Consider the following 22,661-nt stretch of genomic DNA (forward strand, 5'->3'; position numbering starts at 1 on the left):
TCCTGGTTATTTTTCATTGCTGACCTAATTTAAATATTTTTGGTAAAGTGTTTTATATACCGTAGTGTTCTTTTCTGTTTTAAATATTTTTATATTCTACTATGAAATACACTCAAAATTATAGTATATCTTCCCTGAATATGGTGTCACAAAAAAGGCGTTCTACTGTAGTTTGGTACCAAAATGTACCAGTTTTATTTTAAAAATATTAAAAAGTATTACAAAAATGTACCAAAAGTGCAGTGAAATGTATTTTCTGTCAAAGAAATGTTAAATACTGTGTTGTTTATGTCCAATATTTCTGACAGGTGACAAAGTGGTCTATTGATTTGGATTTATGTACAACATTTGCAACAACATTTGTCTAAAAGAGTGAGTGACGTTTAATACAAAGGAATGATAATAACTCATGGATGCATGAGAATTTTCAAATAATTTAAATAAAATCGGGAAAAAATATAATATTGTCATATAAAGAAGTTCATATGTTTTCTTTATTCAATTATCATTTTTGGCTAAATTGTTAATGCTTATTGCATCCCTGTCATTGTATATCTGTATAATTACATATTAAAGCAATGTTAGCTAAAATTCATATCTTTTGTATGCATTTTATTATTGTTATTATTATATTTAAAAAAAAAGACAAATGCCAATTTCAGCTTTGTCGCATACATAGATAAATGTAAAGTCTCTTGCGTACGTCAATGCGTATTCATTTGAATATGATGACAATTACGAGGACAATTGTAATAATATTCCACAATGAACGGAGATTGCTATGCATCAGGCTTCGGGCTTGCAAGATATGAAATGCCTTTATAGATATAGTTTGTGTTGAATTTCCGACAAATCGTGCAATATTATAAATTTGTCAATTTATTTCAACTGAGTAATAAACTAATTCATTAATTTAGTATTGCATATCACAGACAATTCTTGACAAGAATTTCACTGTTTGAATCATTGATTATTTTGTGGGTAGATTGTAAAGAGCAAATCTAATATTTTCAGTTTATGATAAATTAAGAGCAAAATTAGTTGTTAGTGTGGAATTATTTTCCAAAGTATTGATTTAATTTGTCAGTTTTCTTTAAAAAAAACCTATGTGCCTGTGTCTCATTTGAGGCTTAAGGAGTGAATAGAAACAGTTATGAGTATACTGGCATGATCAGGATTGAACCCTGCACCTTGGGATTAAAATACATTTAAGCACCAACCTAGAGCTCCACTACATAATAACCTATATACATAATTTCCAAATGAGGAACAGAGGTAAAAGGAGGAACCAGAATTGTCAAATTAACCTGTTTCAGGAAGCAAGATATAGAGAACTCTAGTGAGGAAGCTGTCGCAAGACAGAGAGCCCAGGGGAGGATCTAGGGATACAGTGCTAGGGGCATGCCCTCCTACTTTTGACAGCTACTTTTTGATATATAATTAAATATTATTTTGCCCTTTCCCATTTGGAACTGGGTAATGTAAGATATGACAAATAGTTAACGAGAAACCCATTGATTTGTCAGAGTGGGAAGGAAAAGAGATTGAAGACTGAAATAAAGAGCGGGGTAATTACCAAACTCATTGAGGTAACTTTAAGCATCTATTTGATTTCTCAAGAACAGCTTATATTCTTACATAAGCAACAATCTGGGCCGGATGTGGAGATTGCAGAACATAGCCTGAAGAAATACAGCGAATGAACTTACAACCTTATTCGTGTGTCAAACATTAAACCTACACGCAAGTCAATTGGAAACCAACATAGGGTATCGAGTTGTGTAGGTCGCAGTATCATGTTTCGCTGACAAAACACTGAACTGCCTACGTTTGATTGGACAAGGCAGACGAATAACTCTATTTAGTTCGTACTAATATTGAGCTATTTTTTTTATAGATTAGAGGCTTTGTTGTTAAAAGCAGACATCAAGCTGGGGTGAGTCGTATAACATTCGATGATCACATGACCACATCATAAACATAACTAAGGAACAGAACATTAGCGATATAAACGCAATGCAACACCCTATTTGGTACGAAATTACTGAAAGATTTGCAGAAAAATTATAATAAGATAATAAAATAATTATTTAATGAAGAAATACTATACTCTGATTTCATGAATGATTAAACATAGAATGCAGAGTACAAATATAGATTTGATAAAGACTATTAGGTTACTATAGTAGTCAAAGAACAAATTAACCACCTTTTAATGCATTGGACTATTAGATATATATACTCCATTGTAACTTTGATAATGCCGAATGGTTCTATAGAACATATAAACATCATTGTTCCTTGACAATAAACAGGAAGCTCGAGTTAAATAACATTTTTTCACCATTATTGTAAACAATATCTGACCAATTCTTGGTCTGTAGAAATATGTTTTAAAACAATTACCTCCTCATCTCTTATTTAAGATTTAAATGTTATTTTTTATTACTTTTCTCATTGTTTTTATACTGTCCTATCATGCCACGCATGAATAAGGAAACTTGGGTGCGAGTCACTTGGCAGTCCTCTTTTGACCTGTTATACAGGTATTTTATATTTTGTCTTGTCTGTCTATATTTATATCTATCTATAATTAATGTAAATAAATGCTCCAATCCAAATAATTGGTTTCAAGGCACTTATGTTGTTAGTATTGTTTATTGTTTTTTTATTGACAATAAAACTTAGGAAAAATACCAAATGTTTTTCAATTATGTCAAAAAATTACAATTTTGTTATTGAACGTAAAGAAGTTTTCTCCCCCTTATTTTTAATGTTATCATTTCACTTCACTTTGATATTTAAAAGGTGGATTTTAATTTTTTACACTTGACAATATGGGGTTGCAGGTCGCTTCATTGATATTGTATTTACAGATACAGATTCCTTTTGTTATCCAAAATAATGGAAATTACAGTGCTCAAATCTTGGCTTGCCTAAAATAAAAATATGGGAAAAAAGAACTATCTAACAAATATTTCTTCTTCGTATTTGGAGCCAACTTCAGATGTGAAGACTCTGCTCCTCCAACTCTGTTTGCAAGCTCTACAGTATTTGGTTGTGTGGTATTATTCTATTTATTTATTCTTTTGTATTTGCAAATTTTGTACTGTATTTCAAGATAGAAGGGAATCATGGACTTTACTTTCTGCAACTTGGTTGTTTGATCTTCACACCTTGTAAGAGATAAGACATTCAAACAGTCCATGGTGACAAGAAACTTGTATTCATTGCATTTCTTCCTTTGCTTCGTAAGTTTGGGACATTTTATACTAATGATATGCAACGATCTGATTCCATGCAATTCAAAAATATCATATTTTCAAAAGTCTTCAGTTTCATCAAGTTTTAAACATCTCAACTAATTACACTTGGCAATACGAGACTACAAATACGGTAATACATTTGCAACATTTTCTACTTGGCCAATTTTGGAGCATCGTGATACTACGACTGTCCCTCTTAATCATATGCAATGATGATACTACAACACGCGCTCCCCGAGGCACCTTCTAAAAACAACTCATCGTTATCGATTCAGCTGCAAGTGACTATAAGTAATAGCACATATGAAATTACATAGAGAACGATAACGCCATTATAAAAGGTTGACCAGGAGGTTTAAAGTGGGTCTCTTTGTCGTTTCATTTAAATTTTAAACATGACATTCTTTGAGATCAATCGAAATGCATAACTTACATAGCTCATTATAGTATGCATTTACTATCACAACAACCACACTTGATTTATTATTGTCAAAAGTCTGTGACATGGTTCTAAAATAATACTTGAGCTTGTTTACGTAGCTTTATATGAAAAGCATAAAGGACATGTTCATGAGGTCTTTTTGTATCACTAATAAACACAATCACATTATAATTAGTGTCGATTTTTGTTACAAACCGAGTGTCACAGTTCAGGGAGAACATCTGGTATGCAAATTTGGTTCGTTGCATGACTTTTATATCATAATTAGTATGTACAATACAGTAATTGTGTACCAGCTTTGTGTCAAACGAAAGACAGTGTCGTAAGAGGTGCCTTCCAATAATCTTTTCCTAGGTCAAACCAACTGTAGTTTATGCTAAATACGATAAAAATCATAACTACATACATCTGAACATGGCTCTAGACTATTTTAATATGCCAATACATCACTATGACATGAGACAGCATAGCTTCCTTTCACACTCCAGTATGGGTTTACTCATGCCAATACATCACTATGACATGAGACAGCATAGCTTCTTTTCACACTTCAGTATGGGTTTAACTCATGTCAATACGTCACTATGACATGAGGCAGCATAGCTTCTTTTCACACTTCAGTATGGGTTTAACTCATGTCAATACTTCACTATGACATGAGGCAGCATAGCTTCTTTTCACACTCCAGTATGGGTTTACTCATGCCAATACATCACTATGACATGAGACAGCATAGCTTGTTTTCACACTCCAGTATGGGACACATGTCAATACATCACTATGGCATGAGGCAGCATAGCTTCTTTTCACACTCCAGTATGAGTTTAACACATGCCAATACTTCACTATGACATGAGACAGCATAGCTTCTTTTCACACTCCAGTATGAGTTTAACTCATGTCAATACATCACTATGACATGAGGCAGCATAGCTTCTTTTCACACTCCAGTATGAGTTTAACTCATGTCAATACATCACTATGACATGAGGCAGCATAGCTTCTTTTCACACTCCAGTATGAGTTTAACACATGCCAATACTTCACTATGACATGAGACAGCATAGCTTCTTTTCACATTCCAGTATGGGTTTAACACATGTCAATACATCACTATGACATGAGACAGCATAGCTTCTTTTCACATTCCAGTATGGGTTTAACACATGTCAATACATCACTATGACATGAGGCAGCATAGCTTCTTTTCACACTCCAGTATGAGTTTAACTCATGTCAATACATCACTATGACATGAGGCAGCATAGCTTCTTTTCACACTCCAGTATGAGTTTAACACATGCCAATACTTCACTATGACATGAGACAGCATAGCTTCTTTTCACATTCCAGTATGGGTTTAACACATGTCAATACATCACTATGACATGAGACAGCATAGCTTCTTTTCACATTCCAGTATGGGTTTAACACATGTCAATACATCACTATGACATGAGACAGCATAGCTTCTTTTCACACTCCAGTATGAGTTTAACTCATGTCAATACATCACTATGACATGAGGCAGCATAGCTTCTTTTCACACTCCAGTATGAGTTTAACACATGCCAATACTTCACTATGACATGAGACAGCATAGCTTCTTTTCACATTCCAGTATGGGTTTAACACATGTCAATACATCACTATGACATGAGACAGCATAGCTTCTTTTCACACTCCAGTATGGGTTTAACACATGCCAATACTTCACTATGACATGAGACAGCATAGCTTCTTTTCACACTCCAGTATGGGTTTTACTCAGGTCAATACTTCACTATGACATGAGACAGCATAGCTTCTTTTCACACTCCAGTATGGGTTTAACTCATGTCAATACATCACTATGACATGAGACAGCACAGCTTCTTTTCACACTTCAGTATGGGTTTAGCTCATGTCAATACATGGCATGAGACAGCATAGCTTCTTTTCACACTCCAGTATGGGTTTAACTCATGTCAATACTTCACTATGGCATGAGACAGCATAGCTTCTTTTCACACTCCAGTATGGGTTTAACTCATGTCAATACATCACTATGACATGAGACAGCACAGCTTCTTTTCACACTCCAGTATGGGTTTAACTCATGTCAATACTTCACTATGACATGAGACAGCATAGCTTCTTTTCACACTCCAGTATGGGTTTAACTCATGTCAATACTTCACTATGACATGAGGCAGGATAGCTTCCTTTCACACTCCAGTATGAGTTTAACTCATGTCAATACATCACTATGACATGAGGCAGCATAGCTTGTTTTCACACTCCAGTATGGGTTTAACTCATGTCAATACATCACTATGACATGAGACAGCACAGCTTCTTTTCACACTTCAGTATGGGTTTAACTCATGTCAATACATCACTATGACATGAGGCAGCATAGCTTGTTTTCACACTCCAGTATGGGTTTACCTCATGTCAATACATCACTATGACATGAGGCAGCATAGCTTCTTTTCACACTCCAGTATGGGTTTAACACATGTCAATACTTCACTATGACATGAGACAGCATAGCTTCTTTTCACACTCCAGTATGGGTTTACCTCATGTCAATACTTCACAATGACATGAGGCAGCATAGCTTCTTTTCACACTCCAGTAAGGGTTTAACACATGTCAATACATCACTATGACATGAGACAGCATAGCTTCTTTTCACACTCCAGTATGGGTTTAACTCATGTCAATACTTCACTATGACATGAGGCAGCATAGCTTCCTTTCACACTCCAGTATGGGTTTAACACATGTCAATACTTCACTATGACATGAGGCAGCATAGCTTGTTTTCACACTCCAGTATGGGTTTAACACATGTCAATACATGGCATGAGACAGCATAGCTTCTTTTCACACTCCAGTAAGGGTTTAACACATGTCAATACTTCACTATGACATGAGACAGCATAGCTTCTTTTCACACTCCAGTATGGGTTTAACTCATGTCAATACATCACTATGACATGAGACAGCACAGCTTCTTTTCACACTCCAGTATGGGTTTAACTCATGTCAATACTTCACTATGACATGAGACAGCATAGCTTCCTTTCACACTCCAGTATGAGTTTAACTCATGTCAATACATCACTATGACATGAGACAGCATAGCTTGTTTTCACACTCCAGTATGGGTTTACCTCATGTCAATACATCACTATGACATGAGGCAGCATAGCTTGTTTTCACACTCCAGTATGGGTTTAACTCATGTCAATATGTCACTATGACATGAGACAGCATAGCTTGTTTTCACACTCCAGTATGGGTTTAACTCATGTCAATACATCACTATGACATGAGACAGCATAGCTTGTTTTCACACTCCAGTATGGGTTTACCTCATGTCAATACATCACTATGACATGAGGCAGCATAGCTTGTTTTCACACTCCAGTATGGGTTTAACTCATGTCAATACATCACTATGACATGAGACAGCATAGCTTCCTTTCACACTCCAGTATGGGTTTAACACATGTCAATACATGGCATGAGACAGCATAGCTTCTTTTCACACTCCAGTATGGGTTTAACACATGTCAATACATGGCATGAGACAGCATAGCTTCTTTTCACACTCCAGTATGAGTTTAACACATGTCAATACTTCACTATGACATGAGACAGCATAGCTTCTTTTCACACTTCAGTATGGGTTTTACTCATGTCAATACTTCACAATGACATGAGGCAGCATAGCTTCTTTTCACACTCCAGTATGGGTTTAACTCATGTCAATACATCACTATGACATGAGACAGCATAGCTTCTTTTCACACTCCAGTAAGGGTTTAACACATGTCAATACTTCACAATGACATGAGGCAGCATAGCTTCTTTTCACACTCCAGTATGGGTTTAACTCATGTCAATACATCACTATGACATGAGACAGCATAGCTTCTTTTCACATTCCAGTATGGGTTTAACTCATGTCAATACGTCACTATGACATGAGACAGCATAGCTTCTTTTCACACTTCAGTATGGGTTTTACTCATGTCAATACTTCACTATGACATGAGACAGCATAGCTTCTTTTCACACTCCAGTATGGGTTTAACTCATGTCAATACGTCACTATGACATGAGACAGCATAGCTTCTTTTCACACTCCAGTATGGGTTTAACTCATGTCAATACGTCACTATGACATGAGGCAGCATAGCTTCTTTTCACACTCCAGTATGAGTTTAACACATGTCAATACTTCACTATGACATGAGACAGCATAGCTTCTTTTCACATTCCAGTATGGGTTTAACTCATGTCAATACGTCACTATGACATGAGACAGCATAGCTTCTTTTCACACTCCAGTATGGGTTTAACTCATGTCAATACGTCACTATGACATGAGACAGCATAGCTTCTTTTCACACTCCAGTATGGGTTTACCTCATGTCAATACATCACTATGACATGAGACAGCATAGCTTCTTTTCACACTCCAGTATGGGTTTTACTCATGTCAATACGTCACTATGACATGAGACAGCATAGCTTCTTTTCACACTTCAGTATGGGTTTTACTCATGTCAATACTTCACTATGACATGAGACAGCATAGCTTCTTTTCACACTCCAGTATGGGTTTAACTCATGTCAATACGTCACTATGACATGAGACAGCATAGCTTCTTTTCACACTCCAGTATGGGTTTAACTCATGTCAATACGTCACTATGACATGAGGCAGCATAGCTTCTTTTCACACTTCAGTATGGGTTTAACTCATGTCAATACTTCACTATGACATGAGACAGCATAGCTTCTTTTCACACTCCAGTATGGGTTTACCTCATGTCAATACGTCACTATGACATGAGACAGCATAGCTTCTTTTCACACTTCAGTATGGGTTTAACTCATGTCAATACATCACTATGACATGAGACAGCATAGCTTCTTTTCACACTCCAGTAAGGGTTTAACTCATGTCAATACGTCACTATGACATGAGACAGCATAGCTTGTTTTAACACTACAGTAAGGGTTTAACTCATGTCAATACGTCACTATGACATGAGACAGCATAGCTTGTTTTAACACTACAGTATACTGAACTAATTTAGAGGCAGCCACAATTAGGCAAGCCCCGAGTCGACTTAATAAGTGTGAAAGGGCTCTCAATTCTGATGAGAGCTTAGCAGTTCCTAATTGGCATCAATTATGAGAGCTCAAGAGTATCGGTTTAGTAGCTCTAATAGAAGAGGTACAACATTTTTCATTGCAACGATTGAATTGCTACAATTACGTAACATATAGTATAACAATGTAAAATGTACAATCAAATAAATGTGTGTATTTTGGCTAATTTTACCAAATTTAGATGTTTTTAAAGATTTTTCTGCCGTATCACTTTATTTACATATTTATAATTATATTTTATAACTTATAGTTAATTAGTTAGTTATAAGAAAATATTTGGAGCTATAATAAGTTTTTGGACAAATAATAAATTGGAGATCTTTTTTATCCAATTGAAAAAAAAAAGATTATTTCTAAGTTTTGTTTAACACATTGTTGAAACGGTAATCAACAAACAGGACATTGCAAATAAATAAAAATTGAATATATTTTAATTAATTTGTATGTAATTAATATTTTTTCATCATCTTGTACTCCAATAATAAACATGACATCGGTAACAATTTTAGCAACTAACAGAGTCATTATCATTGACGGTTTGTATAGGTAATGACAGATTGTATTAATTGTGTTTACGTTAAAATTTGCTCAAATGTAAATTATGACTATTCTATCTGACATACAAGTATCTAATTACCACATGATATTATAATTTGTAAGCTATTAAAAACTGAAAAATAATTCTTTAGTCTTCAATAATTTCATAAATGTATATGTATTCAAATCTAAAGAAAATAAATTGGTTATAAATACTTAATATCATGTTATATTATATCATAAATTAAAATTTTTTTTAATTAATTATAATATAGCATAAGTTAAACACTACTAACATAAAATAATTATAAATTATATATCTTCTTTGATTGACTCTTTTCAATGAATTGTGGCCCTGATTTTGGCCCTCTTTTTGGACTTTTAATTTGTGTTCAATGCAACACAAACTCAAAGGCAAACAAGCTAAAATTTTGAGTAGAAATGGCAGAAAGTGTTTAAATAACAAATTGACACATTTTTATTTTGCAAAAATAATGTAAAAACCCATAAAACATTTGACAATTAAAATCTACCACACAAATCTACTCTTCATCTGTCTCTATAAAAACTAGGCCATAAACATGTTTAATAGATTTTTATATAATTTTTCAACATTTTTATAGCTTTGGCAATAAGCATAGTATTATGTAGAATGGTCGTATAAATATTGAAGGCTAATGGGATGAGGGGGTGGTACAAACATATGCAGTTAAGGTATTAATTCACTGTGTAATGGGATAACGAAAATGACATTTAAAACTGTAGGTTTATAAATATAGAAAATGGATAGGAATATAATTTACAAGAAAGCTGTTTAATCTGGGATAATAAAAGCAATTATAAAAACTTAAACAGTTACTTGGGTAGATAATTACATGAAATAAAAATACTAAACAATTTTAAATGTAATAATAGCAAAGAAGAAAACTAAATTATTTAAATGTTATGTTTCAATTGGTTACTACGTCACACTTATAACAGCTAAATAAATAATCTTAAAATAACAAGAAAGCCGTTAATCTTGTTAAATGTTATTTAAGCAATTATAAAAACTTAAAGATAATTATGGTACTTGGGTACTGTAGAACACAACTAAGATAGCTAGATAGAAAACAACTTTAGACTATATAAAGAAATATAATTTATGAAACAGGAAAATTAAATTAATTAATGTTCAAAGGGGACATTATGTCACACTTTAATAGAACAACTAGATAAATAAGCTTAAAATAAAAAAATTATATTAATTATTATGGGTTTATTCTTACATTTTATAGAAATTAAAACACACACACTATTATAAAGAAGGGGCCACCACAACACGAACGGCTGAATACAAAATACCTTTTATACAAACTTCACTATAAGCTTATTACGAGGGAGTAAATAGCCTAACGAATAAAATCTATACGACGTGATTGCATGGTGTTAAAAGTGCGGCAAGTGTCTTTCGTGAAAACCCTGAAGGAATGCCCGAGAGGATACAAAATCATCACGTTACTTCACAAGTATTTGTTAATTTTACGAGTAGGGGTGAGGGCATCTTTACAAGATTTTACTATTTATTATATTACTGAAGAAGTTGTGAACTGCTAAGTAAAGATATCAAAATACATTTCAACTCAATTGATTTATAAAGAAATATGTATTTAAAAAAATAGAATCATGATTTTAGAAGTACTCAAAACAACCTTCAATATTGCATGTTCTTTATCTCAATAATTTATTTTTTGGGTATGCCGAAGAAAAGAGACCAATGAAAATATGGACAAATAGGATACAGGAGGACTTTATAACAGTATTAAAAATAACACTTGCCCACTTAAGACACACCCGTAAAGTGTGTGTTAAGTACAACACGCTACGTCTAACGACGATGAAGTGTATTAATATATATATATATGTGTGAATATATGTTGTGAATATATATATATATATATATAAACACAGCAGGCAAAGAACATTAATAATATACTGAAATTTAATTAATTAATTTGAAACGATAAAGATGAGGAAATCTGTGAGAATGAGAAAAAGTCGCCCCAACCGAGACTCGAACTCGGACCGTCTGCTTGATATGCAGTTGCCCTAACCATTAGACCACTGGGGCTTTCATGGTATTGTTCAAACTCGATTGGATAGCGACTCTTTAACATATATATATATATTATAAAGTAAATGGTCTCCCATGGTTTCCTATGTCTCCTTTATCTCCTTTTATAAATGCCAAGTGGTCATGTTGGACATGCTTTCAGTTTGACAGTGTTACAACTATTCTCTTTTCAGATGGGGTAGAAAGTTAAATGGAAATTATACTGTACTTCTTGAAACTATAATACTTCAAATGTTTGTATAAAAATGAATCTGTGGTTATTGTGTGAGACAAAGATACTCTTTATGGCATCATTGTCAATTGTATATATTGGGTTTGATACTGTATGGTTCATTGCTAATTTTGTATTAAATGGTATTAAGACTATATACAATTATAGCTTTCCTACTGTTGAATAAAATGAAATAGTGCAAATGAGATTTCAAAAACAAAAATCCTGATATTTGTTTTACTCGATGTGAAATTGATTGTATGTTTAAAAAAAAAATAAAAACGTCAAACAGTTCTTGATGAGTACGTACAAAATATGTTAATTTCATATAAGGCAATATTTCCGAATCAGAATATGCATGGTACACCTGCAACTGTACTGTAAAACACCTGCTGATAAAAAGTAATGACAAACAAATCGGAACACATAAACACACAACAATTTACATTACAAGTAGAAACACAGACAAAATATAGACAGATTACATAATAATCATATACATTTATAAACCACTCAACATTTACATTTTAAAAGTTTTTTGTACATCCATATATGGGCTAAAAATATATAATTGAAGATTAGAACATTTTTTATTAAAATTTAAATTTAAGCTGGAGTACTTTATTTAAAATATTCAATATTGGTCTAATGGTATTATATGCTAAAGCAAGAAGTCGCATGTTGAAATCAAGTTAAAGACATTTATCAGATTGCACAAAACAACAAAAAACTTTGATATTAATGAAGTTTTTTGTTACATTAATTTGCTTGTTCATTTTATATAAGTATTTTCTTTATGGTTATTTTTTAAGGCTTCACAGGCAGTTCTACAAAAAATGAATGCATATTAGAAGAATGCACTGGTAATGACATACACAATATAATGCCATAATGTCATAACAATTTTTGATTAATTCCTAAAAACCATAATATTTAATATCGCAAATATTTAATCAACAGCTGTTGATGCTCACTTACCCTTGGAGACTCGTCCACAAGCAGAATTGAACACCGTTCACAGCGAAGAAGCGATATTGTTAGCTCCAGTATCCGACGCATTATGCTAGAGAGTGTACTCTGCTCTTCGAATATCACCCTTGCTAAATCAAGAAGAACCTAAAAAAGTACACAAAATAACATAACTAAAACTCTGTCCACACAGTTCAGCACTTTTAATGCTCTTTTTTATTATATTTATTTTATATATATGTGGCATTTAATTGCTTTTTAATCATTAGTATTGCAGTCAGGATTAGAACCCAAGCTTTTGCAATTGGTAAACAGCCACCCGGCTACTTTGCCACTCTAATAACCGAGTATGTAGAATCTTATCTGTAGTTAAGTTAAGTTAAGTTTCAAATTAAAAGATAATTGGTTGTTGTTCTACAAGTCTCTTCTTAGTATAATTGCATATAATAGAAGCCCTCATAGTGACATCTCACCCATATTGATGAAACACCCATATTGATGGAAAACTGTTTTGGTATTCAAAGTGTCCCCTAAATAAGGGTTCTTTAGTACCTTGTTGCGTTTCACTTCCAGCATGGCACGCTGGTACAGACGAGCATTATTAATACCGATTCCACAAAACTGCAAGTATTGTTCAAACACCTGTAAAGATAAAATAAGTTACCATGTTTATTTGAATAAACGCCTTGTTTTAAATAAATGCCGCTCATTAATAAATGCTCCGCAACAAACCCCTCAGAAAAATGTTTAACAAAATAAGCACCCTGGAGTGTTTATTCGAAAAAATATGGCAATAGTCATATAAATCTTGTATAAAAATTGAGCAATTATAATTAAATACAAGGACACGTTGGATTATTACTCTTCAACATCCGTAATTATAATTGTTATCTGTAAACGTGACATCAGTAAACTATAGTAGTCTGATGATAGTGCGCAATTTCCTTTTTTTTACAAGTGAAAAAACACATGTTTATTGGTAATACTCTATTATGTCCACCTAAAACTTACATTTTTGTGGTTATGTAAATCAATTGTGTTGCTATGCACTGTGTAAATTATATATAAATCATACTGTCAAATTATAGAAACAGTGCTCATATTCAGAACATGATCTTATAATCGCGTTGAGCATAGCTCATTGGCGAAAGTTCCATATTTTTTATTTGTATGAAAAAATGCCTCTGGTGGGATTCGAACCGGCGACCTTTCGCTTACAGGGGGAGTATCATACCATTAGACCACAGAGCCATATATGGTATTATCGCAGATATTCACCCACCAGATACATACATTCTCTCATACTACAAACGCCCTCACAATCAGTGGAAGCATATAATTCTTATATATATATAGATCAGGCAGTATTTTATAATAATTTTTAATTTTCAAGTCAATAAATATGTTTAACAAAGTTTTGTTGAGCATGACAGCGGTTTAAGATGGAATGTTTAAATTATAAATGGGTAATAATTGTAAGTAATTATAAGTATACGAACCCCTATTAATGGGACACTTTAGTGGCTTAACAAAGTGCCTCTTAATAATTAAGGGTGTCCACTGAATCTACATAATGGTGCTATTTAAAAAATAATTAAAATAATAATTTAATAAGACCATTATCTTAAACACGATTAAATAGAAACATTTCAGTTGCTTTTTCTGAAATTATTAAATGGCTTTTCTGGTGTATGTAATGATTTATGTTTAGCCCCTAGATATATTGGATTGGTAAGGTTGTTGTCCTGTAATTTCCTCTAATTATGCATCTGCATGTTTCTTTTTTTCTTTAAATTTGCATATTATTATTACACTCATGAGATTTTTCATCTTTATACAAACTATCTACTGTATGCTATTGAACTCTACCAAAGTGTATGAACATTTAGAAAAGTCAAGTTACGAAAGTTGCTTTGCATAATGTATGTGTTAATTAAAACAAGACAAAATCAGAGAAAAGTACTGGTATTTAGCTGTATAAATTTATCCTAGTTTTTAAAAAATTTTGTCAGACTTTGTGCAAGACATTTTTCTATACAGTTTAGGCCTGGTCATTTTTTTTTGATAGTTGGAACATAAATCAAAAGGACAGGACAATCAATCTACTCAATGAACATGATTGTCGGATTTGTTTCAAGTCAAAATGCTACATCAAGTAGGGCAGGTTTAAGCAAATAGAGTCGGCAAACAACGTTAGAAGACAGAGGTTTTACCTGTCAACAGACATGGTTGCCATTGGCTGCAAGTCATACGCGTACAACATGTTTCTAGACATGACACGTTCGACAATATTGAAGCAAAAAATATATATTAATGGTGCGTACAACATAGCTAATAAATGTCTAAATGTTACTGAACATAAAACTATGTTAATAAATTCTCAGATGTAGTAGCAAATAAAATAGGTAATTTAAACAAACCTATCCAATGTTTAAATACATTTGTGTGTTAAATCATATATTATAGTTCACTATAATATCTCTATGGTTAAATGTATAAAATGTGTATGTATAAAAAAAGATAACAAAATGATTAAAAAATTATATAATGTACATACATTATTGTTCAACAATATTTTTCCAACTTTAATTAATTTAAGATTCAATGACGTTAATAGAAATCTTTCTTTTAAAAATCAATCATTAATTCATAAATTTTCATTTTAGTTTGAACTCCCCACACAGGTTCTTTAAATAAAACATTAAAATAGATCATCATGACAATAAGAATTTATTAAATAGGTTAATATTAATAGGTATCTAATTATAGAAACAAAATTATATAATGTACATACATTAGTTTGCCAACTTTTATTAATTTAAGATTCAATGATATTAATAGAAATTTGTCTTTTGAATCATGAATTCATAACTTTTCATTTTAGTTTGAACCCCACACAGGTTCCTTATAAAATAAAACATTAAAATAGATCATCATGACAATAAGAATTTATTAAATAGGTTAATATTAATAGGTATCTAATTATAGAAACAAAAATTATCTAAGCTATGCTCCATTTAAAGTCATTATGAGGAAATGTAGAGATGATCTCATTCAGTCTTTGCAGCAATACCCTAGGAGCTACAGCATGGCGCTGCAAGTATAGCTCTGCCTTAATGATCCAATTCAATATGTTTTTGCGAATTAATTACTATTATGAATACAATATTTTTCTTTTATAATTACCCAATGAAAAGTTTAAAGAATTACTAATAGAATTGTGGGGGAATGTTTACGTAGATTCTGCATTTAAAATTACTCTTACAATATGCGACAACACCAACTGTACATACAGTATAACCAAATATTAATAATGGACAATTAATGGTGGAGATGGTTTTGATAATAATATTAATATTATATTTTATTTTTAGAACATAATTTTTTGTACCTAATTATGTGCGAGAAATATTTCAAATGAAAGAGAATGGTTTGTGAACAAATATTTTGTTTTAGCCTAATTCAAAGATTTTGTTTTTATAAATGCAGATCCTCTTTCAGTATATATAGTAAATGGTAAAGGATATGTACGTTGAAAACATGTTGAAACACCGGTTCTTGTCAGATCACTGAAGTTAAGCAACGTTGGGCCTGGTTAGAGCTTGGACGGGAGAGCGCTTGGGAATATCGGGTGCTGTATATGGAGCTGGGGTCCTGTTAGGCATTTAAAATCAGCACTGCTGACTCTTATGGCAGCCCCTGCATCTGGTATCTGCCTCAGACGTATGGGCTTATGCTTTTCCTCTGGTTAAGGTGGGCACTGGACACTGGCACTGGTTGCAGGTCCTATCATTATCAATGATAGATACAAACAACATAATAGCAGAATGATCTAGGTGAATCCCAATACTCAACAAACATGGAATATACATACTATATCGGGACAGTGAACAGATTCAGCCACAGGCCCTACCCCTAATAATTTATATTACTGTATATCATGGAGAAATAACTAACTTATTTCTCCATGTGTATATCAATTTAACACCAAACAAAGTAATAGCTCATGGTTGTGATAGATTGTTGTATAAGTCTATATGTAAATACCAATACTCTATATACCCTTCACGTAACCTATGATGTTGACATAGGACCTTTCACATTAGACATTTTCTATGTTTGCTTAACCGCTTTATGTCTCAATATAAAAGCAATAGACAAGCTTTGGCATTTTATATATCAACTCAAAATCTGTCAATCTTATGTGAGCATTGTGAACGGATAAACTTATCAGTCAAAGATGACCTATTAATTATTGTATGTTTATGGGAAAATATGGTTAGGTTTATGGTTGTTTACGTGTTATGTTGACCAGAAATGGGGGTAATTAATTCACATGGCTTATTACTCAGTTAACAGGCAGAAACAGGCAAAACTAAATTTTGTTTTAAACTATTAAACCAGATTTCTTTTACTTCAGGATTTGGCCTATGGATATACAATAAAATATCTACTTTGTACTCTATAAATAATTTAAAGGAAACAGTGCTATAAGCAGTGACAGACAATTATGAATATATGCGTAAAGAGCTCTACCAATTTGATTATACAAAACATCTGAAGGCAATATAATCAGGTGATATTCCCATCGACTTCCCACGGGACACCGATACTCTTAACACAACACTTGGATATTAGGAAAAATCATTTTCTGTTTAATTATCTTACGGCACCTAGGCAAGTGATAATGGATTCAAGGCATGGAGGGAAATCATGTTAGCATAGGAACTGTGCACTGCTCTGCACAAAAACGATAATTAGTTACATCTAAAACATTTGGTCTCTATTGGTGCTTTGACTGGCGCCGCTTGGCACTTATATTATGTTGCAAACCTCAAACTGCAGAATTTACCTGGAATATACACGCTATTTTCTCACAAGTGGTGTGAATTCACAGTAATGCAAGAAAAAACATTATTACATCAATTCACTGAAGCTTACATTTAACACACAATGGACTCTACTTATTCAACCTAGGAATTCTTTTCTGCAAACCAGAAAAAATATCAACTTATAAACAACTAACTACAGTACCCAACTAATGTTTTCCCAACACCTCATCCACATATAAGTTTTCAAATAGCTGTGTGTATGGGAAATCTTTCAGCAATTTGTAAAATGAACGATAGATACTGAATGAATGTGCTCACATTTCATCATGGTTAAGACAAGACAAGCTATTTTTTTAGATTTTGATTGGTCGTTACAAAAACTACTTTGCTGTAGCTAAACAATAATGTGGCCTGGAAAAAAAACTAGGCTACATTAAAAGGTGCAATAATGTCCCATCTTAGCCATTAAGTTTGCGCTAAGCAAACATTAACAAAGAAAAAGCAAACAAGAAAATGAGAGACAAGGATAACCGATGTGTATACAAATCTGTAACATGTCCCGAATGAATTGTTATGAAGATACGACAGTATACATTGGATGTATACAATGAACAGAACATTGCCAGAAGGTGACGACTTCAACTAGCCGTGTTTAATCAAGAACAACTTATGCCAACAACATACTATCGATCAAGACAATGGCAAATTGTAAACATAGGTTTAATGAGCACCTCACAATTCTCCTGAAAAAAGAAATGTATTAAAAATTGAAAAGAAAAATGAGATGTTATTATAAGACAATGAAAATGTCTTCAGATGAATCCTAATAATGGAATCCTATTTTACATGTGCTTTCAAGAGCAGATGACCACTTCAAAAATAATTAACCACAAGAGATCATTATAGTCTATTTATAATTATATGGCTTCCCTCAATTAGATAGCAAATAAACCAAATCCAACAAACAAAAATAATTAGGAAGAAACACCTGATTAAGTTGTCATTCAAAGAAAAGGCATAGAAAGGGTTCTATAAGTAACCGGTAAATATACTGTAGCGTATTGATAAATTATCCTCAATTTCTTGGCAGCAGAAACAAGACAAATTTTAAATTAGATGTGAAAATGGTGCCTTTGAGTCAATTACCAATACATTTTGACTGTTTGATGAGTGCTTCACATTTTGGATGCCGTTTTTTAACAAACCACCCTCTTATATTAAAGGGTTTTTTTTAATGGAAACTCGAAAAAGAATTTTCAGAAATGCAGTCTTAAAAATATATTGTTTTTAAAAGCATACAAATAAACAGTTCTTTTTTATTACAGTAGAAAAATGCCCTGTGTCAAAGGCTTTTTTTTTATTGTTCTCGGTTCATCGGTGGCGAAGCTGTGTGTTTATTACCTTTCTTTTCAAACAAACTTCTAACAACAATAAATATTTCTAAAACCACAAAAAATGGCGGCCATCAAATAGAGAATACAATTACTACCAGAATTACAACGTCCCCATTCAGTAATAGTTTAATAATAAAAGGTTAAAAAACTTTTTTGCAAATTTGACAAATAAATTAAGAAATTCTGGATTTCTTGTCTTCTTGCAAGTGAAGCTACAATAATAATCAGCATGTCTATGGCCCGATCTATATGCAAATAGTAATAAATGCAATTTATCTTCTGAGACTGATAACCATAATACATGTGAATGCGAATGGATACATTTTACATTTGGTCGTTGACAAAATTGATCGTATATGAATTGATAGAGCATGCAAAATAGTAGCTAGTAGCCAATGGAAATTGAAATTATGATGCAGAATTAGTTTAGAAGATGATTTCTAATCTAGAATTTTCACTTTCATTAAAAAATATACAGTACAGTAGAGAATTAAAAAAAATATAATTTTGTTATACTAATTTTATATATTCTTAGAGCCAATTTGAAGTGGATCTAAAATTACATTTAGATTTTATTTAATAATAATTTTCATTTCATTAAAGAACCAACAAATTCTAAAACAGATTATAGGTAATGCTATTAAATTTACAGAGAGCCCTCTAGAGGTTGTGTTGTCACTTCTATACAGTAGATTTTCCTACTGTTGGATTTCAACCCTGGATTTCCCCTTTAAAAGTTCATTTCATTTTCACAAGATGTCTGCAAAGTAGGACGGAGGAGCTACTGGTTCAAATTCCAAGCAATGCGTACACAAAACTCTGTCAGCTCTCTATCAACTGACCAGTAACCTGTCATGTTAGCTAAAGCCGTAGACTGGACATCTTCCTAATTGCAATCCAATTAGGCCATGGAAAATAGGTCTGTACACCAGAATTGTTGGACAGAAAGTTGAAATATTTTCATCAATGTAGCACCCAGATTTTTTGAATTACTTAATTTTGATGATCATACCATACATCATGATCAAGTACCCTGTTACACCATGTTTAATGGTGGGAAATTTTTTTTACAATATAATCCTTGGAAATTCATCTTCTTGATAAAGAACTGAGAATTTCTATAAAAAAAATGTTGTCCCAATATCAATATCCCTCCTAACCCTCATATTCCCATCTTATACAGACATTGTTTTTTTTCAGTCTTACTTAAAATATTTATTTAAAATGGTTATTGAAATGTAACTGCTAACTATATTTCTCAACCTGTTCTTGTAACATTTTTCAAGAAAGTATGTTTTGTATGTTCATTTAAATGGTGATAAGCTACAGTATGATTAGCTATATAAATAGCTATACGCCTTATTACCATTTTGCCAATTATTTCGTTATCGTTGACAATAAAGAGATTATTTATAAATTCTGAATAATATCATTCTTAACAAATATTTTTCAAAAGTGAAAGCCAATTAGTGTGATCTTACTTATTTTAATTTCATTTATTTGTTCGACAGTGAAGCTCTTTTGCTCGCAAGCCAGAAGTACCAGAGATTCATTACAATCTCACTCTTAGTAAATCCTTGAGTCATGAATACTCAATTCATTCAATCTATGTGATAATTTTTAATGACAGTTGCTACTGTATCATGGACCTACTTTGTTATTAACTCATGCTAATTTAACTGCGACAATAGTTCAAGGTAAAGATGCGAAAATAACCGACGTGATACTTTCTTTAACACATTTTCTTAATATGTTGATCATCTTATTATAGGATAAATGAATATTAATTATCAGCACTATGCATCGAAGACAGTTGCAAGCTCATGGTGATATCAGAGCAAGATAAAGTTTTAATTAATTTAATTATCAATTTTAATTTGAAAATTACAGTACCTATATTATGAAATTGCTATTTAAATTTAACCTTTAAATAATATTGAAAGAGATTTAAATGGTCTGCAATATTCCAATTTCATTTATAAATTGTATTGACTCACTGTAGGTTGAACTAGCGCTAATAATATTCAGTTTATATGGAAGTATGTGTATTGCATTGTGAGAGGTTCTGGCTGTTCACATACGGTAGAGGATATCAACATAGTCAACCATGTAATCATAATTTACAATTTACCATGGAGGATAGACAATATTTGGCATGTCGACTGTGCGTCAAATTCATTGTTTCTTATTAATAATGCCTGTTTTTATCACCGAGGTTGACCGATGTGTGTCTTAATTCTGTTTTTATATCAGTAAAAACTTGCCAATAAAAAAGACACAACTTCAACAGTGTAGCAGAAACGGGAAAACATTTAGAATGAACAGGTATGGTGTTTAAACAGGCCCAAGATCAAAACAGTAAACTTAAAGGACAACTTGACCGAGGACCATATTTTAACAACGTATTTGGGATGTATGATTTCAGAACCATTGCGAGATTAAGGATATCGGCGCACACGCGCTCATCGTACAGCCCTCGCCGTAAATTGCTGTAATTTACGTCATGAGCAATTTACGTCGACGGCTGTACGGTGAGCGCGTGCGGCAATATCCTTAATCTCGCGTTGGTTCTGAAATCATATGTACATCCCTATTATACGTTGTTAAAATATGGTCCTCGGTCAAGTTGTCCTTTAAGATAGTTGTCTGTAGTCATGTCCAATAGGATGAAGTATCTAATTCAATTAACCATTAGCAAACATGACTTAAATACAGCCCAAAAGCAATATTTATTAGAAAAAGACAAAATAAAAAATCATTTCAAGATCTCCCAAGGTTTTATTTTACATTTGAGCAACAATTTGTGTTTGTAGCTCAATTAAAATGTAACCTTCAACAAGCAGTCAGCTTGTCATGTCAACAAACATGCATTTAGAAATTTAAAATGAAAAATTAATGTTTATATTTTACAATCATCTCAATTCAATCATCTCATTATCATCAATTTTATTTATAAATACACATATACATATCAAAGATATCCGCCCCCAACTACCCAACCTCCTGATCTAAACCCACTTCAGGCTAGTTTTTAAATGGTGTTGACTGTAACAGTTCAGTACAATTCTGGTCATTATAAAACCTTATTACTTTCTGTCAACTGAATTTTTGTACTCTGTATTCTTTTTTTTTTCAAAATAAAAGATGAAATGAAATGAATTAAATTATTACTACATTCAGTTGATTTGTACCTGTAACCTTTCATATATAGGAGAGGGTTTAACCATTAGACCACAGAAGATAACAGAAGACAATCATACTGTACCTGTTCATCAGTCTCATCGAATGCCTCTGGTTTATCGATGCCGCCAAGTTTGTTGATGACCTCCGCCACACCGATGACCTCTCCGCTAGGATCTTTGATCGGCATGGATAGCATACTACGCGTTTTATACCCTGTGCAAAGGTCGACTTCACAATTGAATCTAGAATCCTGTAAGAAATAAATAAACAATTCATTATTACTGTACTCTTATCTTTATATTACATTGACTGTATTAAAATAAAGTAATGAAATAAGACTAGAATAAATAATAATAATGATACACATAAATAATAATAATTGAAAACGATTAATACATTGATGAAAAAAATTAAGTTACCATAAAATAAATATAAATTTAATAAACTTAAAATAAAAATGTTAATAATAAAAAAAAAAGACTCTTTATCATTCGAAAATAATTGTTATTGCCTAAATAAATAAAAAACAATTATGTAGG

General features: G+C 32.4%; 1 protein-coding gene across 3 annotated transcripts in view; it reads right to left on the reverse strand.

Annotated features, from left to right (window-relative positions):
* The window catches only part of LOC144845570 (dual 3',5'-cyclic-AMP and -GMP phosphodiesterase 11-like), an 87,490-nt gene that overhangs the window by 31,835 nt on the left and 32,994 nt on the right, over positions 1 to 22,661 (reverse strand). For all 3 annotated transcript variants that reach the window (XR_013612570.1, XM_078702994.1, XM_078702993.1), the window contains exons 3-5: positions 22,205 to 22,372; positions 13,266 to 13,355; positions 12,723 to 12,860 (exon numbers count right to left, since the gene is read on the reverse strand). Coding sequence is in view for 2 of the 3 variants with exons in the window: in XM_078702994.1 (XP_078559120.1) it covers positions 12,723 to 12,860; positions 13,266 to 13,355; positions 22,205 to 22,372 (396 nt within the window). In the remaining variant the exon portion in view is untranslated. The remainder of the gene's footprint in view (positions 1 to 12,722; positions 12,861 to 13,265; positions 13,356 to 22,204; positions 22,373 to 22,661) is intronic.

Source organism: Antedon bifida, chromosome 6 (genome assembly GCF_963402885.1).
Source record: "Antedon bifida chromosome 6, ecAntBifi1.1, whole genome shotgun sequence".
Taxonomy (NCBI): domain Eukaryota; kingdom Metazoa; phylum Echinodermata; class Crinoidea; order Comatulida; family Antedonidae; genus Antedon; species Antedon bifida.